This window comes from Callospermophilus lateralis, chromosome 11 (assembly GCF_048772815.1).
Source record: "Callospermophilus lateralis isolate mCalLat2 chromosome 11, mCalLat2.hap1, whole genome shotgun sequence".
Lineage (NCBI taxonomy): Eukaryota > Metazoa > Chordata > Mammalia > Rodentia > Sciuridae > Callospermophilus > Callospermophilus lateralis.
The window spans coordinates 3486088-3502052 of NC_135315.1; the positions used below are offsets into that span (position 1 = coordinate 3486088).

The window sequence follows — 15965 nt, forward strand, 5'->3', positions numbered from 1 at the left end:
TGGGGGGGGGTGGCCCGAGTGTCTCCCATGCCTCCCTGGGTGGCCCCCTGGCCCCTCTGGCCCTGCAGGCCCCACCTTTCTCAGTGCCCAGGTCGAGGAGGAGCAGGGTGGGGTTCGGGCAGGGGGCTCGGCAGCCTCAACGGCAGAGCTGGCGAACACACCCACGGTGGGGGTCGGGCACCCCTCTGGTGTCCCCTTGGCTGCTGAGCCGCTCTCCGCCGCAGATCATCAAGCAGAGTGTGGTGGAGCTCCGGCTGCAGGCCGAGGACAGCTTCGTGCTGAAGGTGGTGCAGCTGGAGGAGCTGCTGCAAGTCCGGCACTCGGTGTTCGTCATCGGGAACGCGGGCAGCGGCAAGTCCCAGGTCTGCCCCTGTGGCCTGCAGGGACACAGCCGCACAGCCGGGGAGGGCTGGGCCCAAGGGTCAGGGACCCCGCCTAGTGCATTGTGGTGTCCCGGCCCCAAAGGCAAGGGGCCTGCGCCAGGAAGGAGGAGGGCACAGTCACGGCCCTGGTCCTGAGGACCCGCCCCTCCCAGCTGACTCCAGCCACCTGCCCCCCCCCCCCCGCAGCCCTACCCCACCCCCTGTTCCTTGCCCAGGCAAGGGGGAGGGTGACATCACCAATGTCGGTGACCCTGCAAGTCCTACCCAGGCCGGTGGTCAGCGGGGTGCCCACAGGATGAACTGTGTGCGGCTGTCAAACTCGTTTCTAGGGCTGGGATGTGATAAAGCACTGGCCTCCGCACCCACAGGCCCTGGGTGCCATCCCTGGCGTCGCAAAAATAAAAATGAATTTAAAAGTCATTTCCAAAGACTGATGACATGGGGGGACCTCAGGGCGGGGCCTGCACCTACAGGGACACACGGGGGAGGCCCTCAGGGGGCCTCGGAGTCTCCTTTCTGGGCCCAAGGTGGGTGGTCTCCTCCCCGGAGGCTGCTTGTTCTGCTGAGCTTCCCCGTGAGCGTGCACTGCTTGTAGAAGGAAGAGGAAATGAAGCGGGTTTTTCTGGACCTGAGCAGGGTCCGAGGGTCCGAGAGCTCTCGCGGTCTGCACCCGTGCGCAGGCCACCTCCACCCCGGCCGTTGTCTGGGCTGCCGACTCTCCCGCACCCCACTCCAGAGCAATCCAGGAGCAGCGAGGGAGCTCCCCTCTGGTCACAGGAAGGCTGCCTTGCACAGGCTGCGTGTGTCCCCGATGAGGGCGCAGTGGGTGTCGAGTCACACCTGAGTGACGTCTGCCCTTGCCAGGTCCTCAAGTCCCTCAACAAAACCTACCAGAACATGAAGAGGAAGCCGGTGGCTGTGGACCTGGACCCCAAGGCCGTCACCTGTGACGAGCTCTTTGGCATCATCAACCCAGCGACCAGGGAATGGAAAGACGGTAACTGACGGGAGCTGTGGCCTCAGCAGCGGGCGGTGGGAAGCTCGGCCTGGCGGCCCTGGTCCTCTGGGCTGGTCACCAGGCTCAGTGCCGTTCACGGAGACTCTGTCAGGCTCGAGCCCAGTGGGATGATTCCCACTCTCGGGGCAGGGAAAGAGCCTGTGAGGACAGTGGACCACCACCAGGCGGGGAGGGAGCTGCAGAAAGAGAACCCAGGCCAGGCGAGGGCCCGAGGCTGGACAGGCAGGCTGTTTGGTGGCCATGCCTCTGTCCCTGGGCTCTGGGAAAGGGGCTCCTCCCAGACACGGCTGCATGGGGTCTGCGCCTGTGGAAGAGCCAGGGAGAAAGGGACTGCCCACGCCTCAGCCTCGACCTGCTTCCCAGGCTGGGAGCCACTCGGCCTGGCGCCCTCCCCACCTCCTCCTCTCGCCCACTCTGCCCCTCGGGTGCTGCCCACACCTCTACAGTGACAGGGCTGGGACCATCTGGGGCTCTGTACCCGCTCCCCACAAGCCCTCCCAATCCCGGCAGGTGGAGGGAGCACAGCGGGACCTGGGGTGGGGAGGGCAGACAGGAGGCCACCTGGGGCAGGGGACGGGGAGTGAGCCGGCCACCTCCTCGCAGGCCTGTTCTCCACCGTCATGCGGGACCTGGCCAACATCACTCATGACGGCCCCAAGTGGATTGTCCTGGATGGGGACATAGACCCCATGTGGATCGAGTCTCTCAACACGGTCATGGATGACAACAAGGTGAACTGTCCCAGGCCACTTAGGAGAGGCCATGAGGACAGCCAGCCATGCACACTGAGCACTGCCCAAGGCTGGGACCCAGAATGGGCACAAAAGTCACGAGGGACCGAGGCCACCTAGTCACTGCACAGACATTGGACGCAGTTCCACACGCCCCTCGTCCTCGAATGTCTTAGCGGCAGTGAGGACAGGGACAGTTCTCCAGCTCGTCCCTGGCAGCACATGGGAAGGACAGCCGAAGCCTGGGAGGAGTTTTCAGAGTTATCTGAAGCAGTTTAAGGTGCCTCTGGGCCGGGCACAGTGGCACACACCTGTGACCCCAGCAGCTCAGGAGGCTGAGGCTGGTTCAAGGCCAGCCTCAGCAGCTTAGCGAGGCCCCTAAGCAACTAAGCAAGACCCTGTCTCTAACAGGGTGCAGCTGGGGTGCAGCTACGTGGAAAGGTGTTTGCCTAATGGGCACGAGACCCTGGGTTCCGTGTAGCAGCACACACACACACGCACACACACACACACACACACACACAGAGGAAATGATTCTCTTCGGTGGAGGGATGAGAATCACAAGGGCCACAGTTCTGGACATTTCTACTCCTGTGTCTAGAGCTGCCCAGGGGTCCTCGTGCCAGGTGGGAGAGGGATGTGGAGGCAAGGCAGGGCTAGAGGGCGGGGAGAGCGGGTGCAGGGTGGGCGTGCCTGCTTCCCCGCGGCTGCTCTGCCTGCGGACCCCGTAGGGATGGCACGCAGCTGCGCTGACCCCAGGTGGGCTTCCATGTCCCTCCAGGTCCTCACCCTGGCCAGCAACGAGCGGATCCCCTTGAACCGCACCATGAGGCTGGTGTTTGAGATCAGCCACCTGAGGACCGCCACCCCGGCCACCGTCTCCAGAGCCGGCATCCTCTACATCAACCCCGCGGACCTGGGGTGGAACCCGTGAGTGGGGTTGGCTGTCCCACCCGCCCTGTGCAGAGCAAGGGGAGGCGGCCAGCTGTCAGAATAGCCCACCTGCCCCCACCCCGTCCGTGCATGGGACAGTGTTCATGTCACTGCCCTCCATCCGTCCATCCATGGGACAGCAGGCCAAGTCACTGCCCTCCATCCGTCCATCCATAGGACAGTGTTCATGTCACTGCCCTCCATCCATCCATCCATGGGACAGCAGGCCATGTCACTGCCCTCCATCTGTCCATCCATGGGACAGTGTTCATGTCACTGCCCTCCATCCGTCCATGGGACAGTGTTCATGTCACTGCCCTCCATCTGTCCATCCATAGGACAACAGCCATGTCACTGCCCTCCATCCGTCCATCCATGGGACAGTGTTCATGTCACTGCCCTCCATCTGTCCATCCATAGGACAGTGTTCATGTCACTGCCCTCCATCCGTCCATGGGACAGTGTTCATGTCACTGCCCTCCATCCATCCATGGGACAGTGTTCATGTCACTGCCCTCCATCCATCCATGGGACAGTGTTCATGTCACTGCCCTCCATCTGTCCATCCATAGGACAGTGTTCATGTCACTGCCCTCCATCCGTCCATGGGACAGTGTTCATGTCACTGCCCTCCATCCATCCATTCATGGGACAGCAGGCCATGTCACTGCCCTCCATCCGTCCATCCATACGACAGTGTTCATGTCACTGCCCTCCATCCATCCATCCATGGGACAGCAGGCCATGTCACTGCCCTCCATCTGTCCATCCATGGGACAGTGTTCATGTCACTGCCCTCCATCCGTCCATGGGACAGTGTTCATGTCACTGCCCTCCATCTGTCCATCCATGGGACAGCAGGCCATGTCACTGCCCTCCATCCGTCCATCCATGGGACAGTGTTCATGTCACTGCCCTCCATCCGTCCATCCATGGGACAGCAGGCCATGTCACTGCCCTCCATCTGTCCATCCATGGGACAGCGGTTCATGTCACTGCCCTCCATCCGTCCATGGGACAGTGTTCATGTCACTGCCCTCCATCCGTCCATCCATGGGACAGCAGGCCATGTCACTGCCCTCCATCTGTCCATCCATGGACAGCGGTTCATGTCACTGCCCTCCATCCGTCATCCATGGGACAGCAGGCCATGTCACTGCCCTCCATCCATCCATCCATGGACAGCAGGCCATATCACTGCCCTCCATCCGTCCATAGGACAGTGTTCATGTCACTGCCCTCCATCTGTCCATCCATGGGACAGCAGGCCATGTCACTGCCCTCCATCCGTCCATCCATGGGACAGCAGGCCATGTCACTGCCCTCCATCCGTCCATAGGACAGTGTTCATGTCACTGCCCGCCATCTGTCCATCCATGGGACAGCAGGCCATGTCACTGCCCTCCATCCGTCCATCCATGGGACAGCAGGCCATGTCACTGCCCTCCATCCGTCCATCCATGGGACAGCAGGCCATGTCACTGCCCTCCATCCATCCATCCATGGGACAGCAGGCCATGTCACTGCCCTCCATCTGTCCATCCATGGGACAGTGTTCATGTCACTGCCCTCCATCCATCCATCCATGGGACAGCAGGCCATGTCACTGCCCTCCATCCCATCCATCCATGGGACAGCAGGCCATGTCACTGCCCTCCATCCGTCCATAGGACAGTGTTCATGTCACTGCCCTCCATCTGTCCATCCATGGGACAGCAGGCCATGTCACTGCCCTCCATCCATCCATCCATGGACAGCGCAGTCCATGTCACTGCCCTCCATCTGTCCATCCATGGGACAGTGTTCATGTCACTGCCCTCCACTGTCCATCCATGGGACAGCAGGCCATGTCACTGCCCTCCATCCATCCATCCATGGGACAGCAGGCCATGTCACTGCCCTCCATCTGTCCATCCATGGGACAGCAGGCCATGTCACTGCCCTCCATCCATCCATGGGACAGCAGGCCATGTCACTGCCCTCCATCCGTCCATCCATGGGACAGCAGGCCATGTCACTGCCCTCCATCCATCCATCCATGGGACAGCAGGCCATGTCACTGCCCTCCATCTGTCCATCCATGGGACAGTGTTCATGTCACTGCCCTCCATCCATCCATCCATGGGACAGCAGGCCATGTCACTGCCCTCCATCCATCCATCCATGGGACAGCAGGCCATGTCACTGCCCTCCATCTGTCCATCCATGGGACAGTGTTCATGTCACTGCCCTCCATCTGTCCATCCATGGGACAGCAGGCCATGTCACTGCCCTCCATCCATCCATCCATGGGACAGCAGGCCATGTCACTGCCCTCCATCCATCCGTCCATAGGACAGTGTTCATGTCACTGCCCTCCATCCATCCATCCATGGGACAGCAGGCCATGTCACTGCCCTCCATCCATCCGTCCATAGGACAGTGTTCATGTCACTGCCCTCCATCCATCCATCCATGGGACAGCAGGCCATGTCACTGCCCTCCATCTGTCCATCCATGGGACAGTGTTCATGTCACTGCCCTCCATCTGTCCATCCATGGGACAGCAGGCCATGTCACTGCCCTCCATCCATCCATCCATGGGACAGCAGGCCATGTCACTGCCCTCCATCCATCCGTCCATAGGACAGTGTTCATGTCACTGCCCTCCATCCATCCATCCATGGGACAGCAGGCCATGTCACTGCCCTCCATCCATCCGTCCATAGGACAGTGTTCATGTCACTGCCCTCCATCCATCCGTCCATAGGACAGTGTTCATGTCACTGCCCTCCATCCATCCATCCATGGGACAGCAGGCCATGTCACTGCCCTCCATCTGTCCATCCATGGGACAGTGTTCATGTCACTGCCCTCCATCTGTCCATCCATGGGACAGCAGGCCATGTCACTGCCCTCCATCCATCCATCCATGGGACAGCAGGCCATGTCACTGCCCTCCATCCATCCGTCCATAGGACAGTGTTCATGTCACTGCCCTCCATCCATCCATCCATGGGACAGCAGGCCATGTCACTGCCCTCCATCTGTCCATCCATGGGACAGCAGGCCATGTCACTGCCCTCCATCCATCCATGGGACAGCAGGCCATGTCACTGCCCTCCATCTGTCCATCCATGGGACAGCAGGCCATGTCACTGCCCTCCATCCGTCCATCCATGGGACAGCAGGCCATGTCACTGCCCTCCATCCATCCATGGGACAGCAGGCCATGTCACTGCCCTCCATCCGTCCATCCATGGGACAGCAGGCCATGTCACTGCCCTCCATCCATCCATCCATGGGACAGCAGGCCATGTCACTGCCCTCCATCCGTCCATAGGACAGTGTTCATGTCACTGCCCGCCATCTGTCCATCCATGGGACAGCAGGCCATGTCACTGCCCTCCATCCGTCCATCCATGGGACAGCAGGCCATGTCACTGCCCTCCATCCGTCCATCCATGGGACAGCAGGCCATGTCACTGCCCTCCATCCATCCATCCATGGGACAGCAGGCCATGTCACTGCCCTCCATCCGTCCATAGGACAGTGTTCATGTCACTGCCCTCCATCTGTCCATCCATGGGACAGCAGGCCATGTCACTGCCCTCCATCCATCCATCCATGGGACTGCAGGCCATGTCACTGCCCTCCATCTGTCCATCCATGGGACAGTGTTCATGTCACTGCCCTCCATCCATCCATCCATGGGACAGCAGGCCATGTCACTGCCCTCCATCCATCCGTCCATAGGACAGTGTTCATGTCACTGCCCTCCATCCATCCATCCATGGGACAGCAGGCCATGTCACTGCCCTCCATCTGTCCATCCATAGGACAGTGTTCATGTCACTGCCCTCCATCCATCCATGGGACAGCAGGCCATGTCACTGCCCTCCATCTGTCCATCCATGGGACAGCAGGCCATGTCACTGCCCTCCATCTGTCCATCCATGGGACAGCAGGCCATGTCACTGCCCTCCATCCATCCATGGGACAGCAGGCCATGTCACTGCCCTCCATCCGTCCATCCATGGGACAGCAGGCCATGTCACTGCCCTCCATCCGTCCATCCATGGGACAGTGTTCATGTCACTGCCCTCCATCTGTCCATCCATGGGACAGCAGGCCATGTCACTGCCCTCCATCTGTCCATCCATAGGACAGTGTTCATGTCACTGCCCTCCATCCATCCATGGGACAGCAGGCCATGTCACTGCCCTCCATCTGTCCATCCATGGGACAGCAGGCCATGTCACTGCCCTCCATCTGTCCATCCATGGGACAGCAGGCCATGTCACTGCCCTCCATCTGTCCATCCATGGGACAGCAGGTCATGTCACTGCCCTCCATCCGTCCATCCATGGGACAGCAGGCCATGTCACTGCCCTCCATCCATCCATCCATGGGACAGCAGGCCATGTCACTGCCCTCCATCCGTCCATCCATGGGACAGCAGGCCATGTCACTGCCCTCCATCCATCCATCCATGGGACAGCAGGCCATGTCACTGCCCTCCATCCGTCCATCCATGGGACAGCAGGCCATGTCACTGCCCTCCATCCATCCAGCCATGGGACAGTGTTCATGTCACTGCCCTCCATCCGTCCATGGGACAGCAGGCCATGTCACTGCCCTCCATCCGTCCATCCATGGGACAGCAGGCCATGTCACTGCCCTCCATCCATCCATCCATGGGACAGCAGGCCATGTCACTGCCCTCCATCCGTCCATCCATGGGACAGCAGGCCATGTCACTGCCCTCCATCTGTCCATCCATGGGACAGCAGGCCATGTCACTGCCCTCCATCCATCCATTCATGGGACAGCAGGCCATGTCACTGCCCTCCATCCGTCCATCCATGGGACAGTGTTCATGTCACTGCCCTCCATCCGTCCATGGGACAGCAGGCCATGTCACTGCCCTCCATCCGTCCATCCATGGGACAGCAGGCCATGTCACTGCCCTCCATCCATCCATCCATGGGACAGCAGGTCATGTCACTGCCCTCCATCTGTCCATCCATGGGACAGCAGGCCATGTCACTGCCCTCCATCCGTCCATCCATGGGACAGCAGGCCATGTCACGGCCCTCCATCCATCCATGGGTCAGCAGGCCATGTCACTGCCCTCCATCCGTCCATCCATGGGACAGCAGGCCATGTCACTGCCCTCCATCCGTCCATCCATGGGACAGTGTTCATGTCACTGCCCTCCATCCGTCCATCCATGGGACAGTGTTCATGTCACTGCCCTCCATCCGTCCATGGGACAGCAGGCCATGTCACTGCCCTCCATCCGTCCATCCATGGGACAGCAGGCCATGTCACTGCCCTCCATCCATCCATCCATGGGACAGCAGGCCATGTCACTGCCCTCCATCCGTCCATCCATGGGACAGCAGGCCATGTCACTGCCCTCCATCCATCCATCCATGGGACAGCAGGCCATGTCACTGCCCTCCATCCGTCCATCCATGGGACAGCAGGCCATGTCACTGCCCTCCATCCATCCATCCATGGGACAGTGTTCATGTCACTGCCCTCCATCCGTCCATGGGACAGCAGGCCATGTCACTGCCCTCCATCCGTCCATCCATGGGACAGCAGGCCATGTCACTGCCCTCCATCCATCCATCCATGGGACAGCAGGCCATGTCACTGCCCTCCATCCGTCCATCCATGGGACAGCAGGCTATGTCACTGCCCTCCATCCATCCATCCATGGGACAGTGTTCATGTCACTGCCCTCCATTTGTCCATGGGACAGCAGGCCATGTCACTGCCCTCCATCCATCCATCCATGGGACAGCAGGCCATGTCACTGCCCTCCATCCATCCATCCATGGGACAGCAGGCCATGTCACTGCCCTCCATCTGTCCATCCATGGGACAGCAGGCCATGTCACTGCCCTCCATCCATCCATCCATGGGACAGCAGGCCATGTCACTGCCCTCCATCCGTCCATCCATGGGACAGCAGGCCATGTCACTGCCCTCCATCCGTCCATCCATGGGACAGCAGGCCATGTCACTGCCCTCCATCCGTCCATGGGACAGTGTTCATGTCACTGCCCTCCATCCATCCATGGGACAGTGTTCATGTCACTGCCCTCCATCCATCCATGGGACAGTGTTCATGTCACTGCCCTCCATCTGTCCATCCATAGGACAGTGTTCATGTCACTGCCCTCCATCCATCCATAGGACAGTGTTCATGTCACTGCCCTCCATCCATCCATGGGACAGTGTTCATGTCACTGCCCTCCATCCATCCATGGGACAGTGTTCATGTCACTGCCCTCCATCTGTCCATCCATAGGACAGTGTTCATGTCACTGCCCTCCATCCGTCCATGGGACAGTGTTCATGTCACTGCCCTCCATCCATCCATTCATGGGACAGCAGGCCATGTCACTGCCCTCCATCCGTCCATCCATAGGACAGTGTTCATGTCACTGCCCTCCATCCATCCATCCATGGGACAGCAGGCCATGTCACTGCCCTCCATCTGTCCATCCATGGGACAGTGTTCATGTCACTGCCCTCCATCCGTCCATGGGACAGTGTTCATGTCACTGCCCTCCATCTGTCCATCCATAGGACAACAGCCATGTCACTGCCCTCCATCCGTCCATCCATGGGACAGCAGGCCATGTCACTGCCCTCCATCTGTCCATCCATGGGACAGCGGTTCATGTCACTGCCCTCCATCCGTCCATCCATGGGACAGCAGGCCATGTCACTGCCCTCCATCCATCCATCCATGGGACAGCAGGCCATGTCACTGCCCTCCATCCGTCCATAGGACAGTGTTCATGTCACTGCCCTCCATCTGTCCATCCATGGGACAGCAGGCCATGTCACTGCCCTCCATCCGTCCATCCATGGGACAGCAGGCCATGTCACTGCCCTCCATCCGTCCATAGGACAGTGTTCATGTCACTGCCCTCCATCTGTCCATCCATGGGACAGCAGGCCATGTCACTGCCCTCCATCCGTCCATCCATGGGACAGCAGGCCATGTCACTGCCCTCCATCCGTCCATCCATGGGACAGCAGGCCATGTCACTGCCCTCCATCCATCCATCCATGGGACAGCAGGCCATGTCACTGCCCTCCATCCGTCCATAGGACAGTGTTCATGTCACTGCCCTCCATCTGTCCATCCATGGGACAGCAGGCCATGTCACTGCCCTCCATCCGTCCATCCATGGGACAGCAGGCCATGTCACTGCCCTCCATCCATCCATCCATGGGACAGCAGGCCATGTCACTGCCCTCCATCCGTCCATAGGACAGTGTTCATGTCACTGCCCTCCATCTGTCCATCCATGGGACAGCAGGCCATGTCACTGCCCTCCATCCATCCATCCATTGGACAGCAGGCCATGTCACTGCCCTCCATCTGTCCATCCATGGGACAGTGTTCATGTCACTGCCCTCCATCCATCCATCCATGGGACAGCAGGCCATGTCACTGCCCTCCATCCATCCATCCATGGGACAGCAGGCCATGTCACTGCCCTCCATCCGTCCATAGGATAGTGTTCATGTCACTGCCCTCGATCTGTCCATCCATGGGACAGCAGGCCATGTCACTGCCCTCCATCCATCCATCCATGGGACAGCAGGCCATGTCACTGCCCTCCATCTGTCCATCCATGGGACAGTGTTCATGTCACTGCCCTCCATCCATCCATGGGACAGCAGGCCATGTCACTGCCCTCCATCTGTCCATCCATAGGACAGTGTTCATGTCACTGCCCTCCATCTGTCCATCCATGGGACAGCAGGCCATGTCACTGCCCTCCATCCATCCATCCATGGGACAGCAGGCCATGTCACTGCCCTCCATCCATCCGTCCATAGGACAGTGTTCATGTCACTGCCCTCCATCCATCCATCCATGGGACAGCAGGCCATGTCACTGCCCTCCATCCATCCGTCCATAGGACAGTGTTCATGTCACTGCCCTCCATCCATCCATCCATGGGACAGCAGGCCATGTCACTGCCCTCCATCCATCCATGGGACAGCAGGCCATGTCACTGCCCTCCATCTGTCCATCCATGGGACAGCAGGCCATGTCACTGCCCTCCATCCGTCCATCCATGGGACAGCAGGCCATGTCACTGCCCTCCATCCATCCATGGGACAGCAGGCCATGTCACTGCCCTCCATCCGTCCATCCATGGGACAGCAGGCCATGTCACTGCCCTCCATCCATCCATCCATGGGACAGCAGGCCATGTCACTGCCCTCCATCCGTCCATAGGACAGTGTTCATGTCACTGCCCTCCATCTGTCCATCCATGGGACAGCAGGCCATGTCACTGCCCTCCATCCGTCCATCCATGGGACAGCAGGCCATGTCACTGCCCTCCATCCGTCCATCCATGGGACAGCAGGCCATGTCACTGCCCTCCATCCATCCATCCATGGGACAGCAGGCCATGTCACTGCCCTCCATCTGTCCATCCATGGGACAGTGTTCATGTCACTGCCCTCCATCCGTCCATGGGACAGCAGGCCATGTCACTGCCCTCCATCCATCCATCCATGGGACAGCAGGCCATGTCACTGCCCTCCATCCGTCCATCCATGGGACAGTGTTCATGTCACTGCCCTCCATCCGTCCATCCATGGGACAGTGTTCATGTCACTGCCCTCCATCCGTCCATCCATGGGACAGCAGGCCATGTCACTGCCCTCCATCCATCCATCCATGGGACAGCAGGCCATGTCACTGCCCTCCATCTGTCCATCCATGGGACAGCAGGCCATGTCACTGCCCTCCATCCGTCCATCCATGGGACAGCAGGCCATGTCACTGCCCTCCATCCATCCATGGGACAGCAGGCCATGTCACTGCCCTCCATCCGTCCATCCATGGGACAGCAGGCCATGTCACTGCCCTCCATCCGTCCATCCATGGGACAGTGTTCATGTCACTGCCCTCCATCCGTCCATCCATGGGACAGTGTTCATGTCACTGCCCTCCATCCGTCCATGGGACAGCAGGCCATGTCACTGCCCTCCATCCGTCCATCCATGGGACAGCAGGCCATGTCACTGCCCTCCATCCATCCATGCATGGGACAGCAGGCCATGTCACTGCCCTCCATCTGTCCATCCATGGGACAGCAGGCCATGTCACTGCCCTCCATCCGTCCATCCATGGGACAGCAGGCCATGTCACTGCCCTCCATCCATCCATGGGACAGCAGGCCATGTCACTGCCCTCCATCCGTCCATCCATGGGACAGCAGGCCATGTCACTGCCCTCCATCCGTCCATCCATGGGACAGTGTTCATGTCACTGCCCTCCATCCATCCATGGGACAGCAGGCCATGTCACTGCCCTCCATCTGTCCATGGGACAGCAGGCCATGTCACTGCCCTCCATCTGTCCATCCATAGGACAGTGTTCATGTCACTGCCCTCCATCCATCCATGGGACAGCAGGCCATGTCACTGCCCTCCATCTGTCCATCCATGGGACAGCAGGCCATGTCACTGCCCTCCATCTGTCCATCCATGGGACAGCAGGCCATGTCACTGCCCTCCATCTGTCCATCCATGGGACAGCAGGTCATGTCACTGCCCTCCATCCGTCCATCCATGGGACAGCAGGCCATGTCACTGCCCTCCATCCATCCATCCATGGGACAGCAGGCCATGTCACTGCCCTCCATCCGTCCATCCATGGGACAGCAGGCCATGTCACTGCCCTCCATCCATCCATCCATGGGACAGTGTTCATGTCACTGCCCTTCATCCGTCCATGGGACAGCAGGCCATGTCACTGCCCTCCATCCGTCCATCCATGGGACAGCAGGCCATGTCACTGCCCTCCATCCATCCATCCATGGGACAGCAGGCCATGTCACTGCCCTCCATCTGTCCATCCATGGGACAGCAGGCCATGTCACTGCCCTCCATCCATCCATCCATGGGACAGCAGGCCATGTCACTGCCCTCCATCCGTCCATCCATGGGACAGCAGGCCATGTCACTGCCCTCCATCCGTCCATCCATGGGACAGCAGGCCATGTCACTGCCCTCCATCCGTCCATCCATGGGACAGCAGGCCATGTCACTGCCCTCCATCGGTCCATCCATGGGACAGCAGGCCATGTCACTGCCCTCCATCCGTCCATCCATGGGACAGCAGGCCATGTCACTGCCCTCCATCCGTCCATCCATGGGACAGCAGGCCATGTCACTGCCCTCCATCCGTCCATCCATGGGACAGCAGGCCATGTCACTGCCCTCCATCCGTCCATCCATGGGACAGCAGGCCATGTCACTGCCCTCCATCCGTCCATCCATGGGACAGCAGGCCATGTCACTGCCCTCCATCCGTCCATCCATGGAACAGCAGGCCATGTCACTGCCCTCCATCCATCCATCCATGGGACAGTGTTCATGTCACTGCCCTCCATCCATCCATCCATGGGACAGCAGGCCATGTCACTGCCCTCCATCCATCCATCCATGGGACAGTGTTCATGTCACTGCCCTCCATCCATCCATCCATGGGACAGTGTTCATGTCACTGCCCTCCATCCGTCCATCCATGGGACAGCAGGCCATGTCACTGCCCTCCATCCATCCATGGGACAGTGTTCATGTCACTGCCCTCCATCCATCCATCCATGGGACAGTGTTCATGTCACTGCCCTCCATCCGTCCATCCATGGGACAGCAGGCCATGTCACTGCCCTCCATCCGTCCATCCATGGGACAGCAGGCCATGTCACTGCCCTCCATCCGTCCATCCATGGGACAGTGTTCATGTCACTGCCCTCCATCCATCCATCCATGGGACAGCAGGCCATGTCACTGCCCTCCATCCATCCATCCATGGGACAGCAGGCCATGTCACTGCCCTCCATCCGTCCATCCATGGGACAGCAGGCCATGTCACTGCCCTCCATCCATCCATCCATGGGACAGCAGGCCATGTCACTGCCCTCCATCCGTCCATCCATGGGACAGCAGGCCATGTCACTGCCCTCCATCCATCCATCCATGGGACAGCAGGCCATGTCACTGCCCTCCATCCATCCATCCATGGGACAGCAGGCCATGTCACTGCCCTCCATCCGTCCATCCATGGGACAGCAGGCCATGTCACTGCCCTCCATCCGTCCATCCATGGGACAGCAGGCCATGTCACTGCCCTCCATCCATCCATCCATGGGACAGCAGGCCATGTCACTGCCCTCCATCCATCCATCCATGGGACAGTGTTCATGTCACTGCCCTCCATCCGTCCATGGGACAGCAGGCCATGTCACTGCCCTCCATCTGTCCATCCATGGGACAGCAGGCCATGTCACTGACCTCCATCTGTCCATCCATGGGACAGCAGGCCATGTCACTGCCCTCCATCCGTCCATCCATGGGACAGCAGGCCATGTCACTGCCCTCCATCCGTCCATCCATGGGACAGCAGGCCATGTCACTGCCCTCCATCCATCCATCCATGGGACAGCAGGCCATGTCACTGCCCTCCATCCATCCATGGGACAGTGTTCATGTCACTGCCCTCCATCTGTCCATCCATGGGACAGCAGGCCATGTCACTGCCCTCCATCCGTCCATCCATGGGACAGCAGGCCATGTCACTGCCCTCCATCCGTCCATCCATGGGACAGCAGGCCATGTCACTGCCCTCCATCCATCCATGGGACAGGAGGCCATGTCACTGCCCTCCATCTGTCCATCCATGGGACAGCAGGCCATGTCACTGCCCTCCATCTGTCCATCCATGGGACAGTGTTCATGTCACTGCCCTCCATCCATCCATCCATGGGACAGCAGGCCATGTCACTGCCCTCCATCTGTCCATCCATGGGACAGCAGGCCATGTCACTGCCCTCCATCCGTCCATGGGACAGTGTCCATGTCACTGCCCTCCATCCGTCCATGGGACAGCAGGCCATGTCACTGCCCTCCATCCGTCCATGGGACAGTGTTCATGTCACTGCCCTTCATCCATCCATGGGACAGCAGGCCATGTCACTGCCCTCCATCCCGTCCATTCATGGGACAGCAGGCCATGTCACTGCCCTCCATCTGTCCATCCATGGGACAGCAGGCCATGTCACTGCCCTCCATCCGTCCATCCATGGGACAGCAGGCCATGTCACTGCCCTCCATCCGTCCATCCATGGGACAGCAGGCCATGTCACTGCCCTCCATCTGTCCATGGGACAGCAGGCCATGTCACTGCCCTCCATCTGTCCATCCATGGGACAGCAGGCCATGTCACTGCCCTCCATCCGTCCATCCATGGGACAGCAGGCCATGTCACTGCCCTCCATCCGTCCATCCATGGGACAGCAGGCCATGTCACTGCCCTCCATCCGTCCATCCATGGGACAGCAGGCCATGTCACTGCCCTCCATCTGTCCATCCATGGGACAGCAGGCCATGTCACTGCCCTCCATCCGTCCATCCATGGGACAGCAGGCCATGTCACTGCCCTCCATCCGTCCATCCATGGGACAGCAGGCCATGTCACTGCCCTCCATCCTTCCATCCATGGGACAGCAGGCCATGTCACTGCCCTCCATCCGTCCATCCATGGGACAGCAGGCCATGTCACTGCCCTCCATCCGTCCATCCATGGGACAGCAGGCCATGTCACTGCACTCCATCCGTTCATCCATGGGACAGCAGGCCATGTCACTGCCCTCCATCCGTCCATCCATGGGACAGCAGGCCATGTCACTGCCCTCCATCTGTCCATCCATGGGACGCCGGCCACAGAGCAAGGTGCAGGCAGACCTGGCACCTCCCGGGCTCTGCGGAGCTCTGCCCAGCCGCTCTTCCCACCCCCGGGGCCACCGCAGCCCTGGGCATCCTTGGCTTTAGAGGCCGTCACTCCACCCCTGCCTGGCCTCC

General features: G+C 60.0%; 1 protein-coding gene across 1 annotated transcript in view; it reads left to right on the forward strand.

Annotated features, from left to right (window-relative positions):
• The window catches only part of Dnah17 (dynein axonemal heavy chain 17), a 104502-nt gene that overhangs the window by 48971 nt on the left and 39566 nt on the right, over positions 1 to 15965 (forward strand). Inside the window, exons 40-43 of the mRNA XM_076871592.2 lie at positions 225 to 362; positions 1248 to 1380; positions 2005 to 2132; positions 2914 to 3062. Coding sequence (XP_076727707.2) covers positions 225 to 362; positions 1248 to 1380; positions 2005 to 2132; positions 2914 to 3062 — 548 coding nt within the window. The remainder of the gene's footprint in view (positions 1 to 224; positions 363 to 1247; positions 1381 to 2004; positions 2133 to 2913; positions 3063 to 15965) is intronic.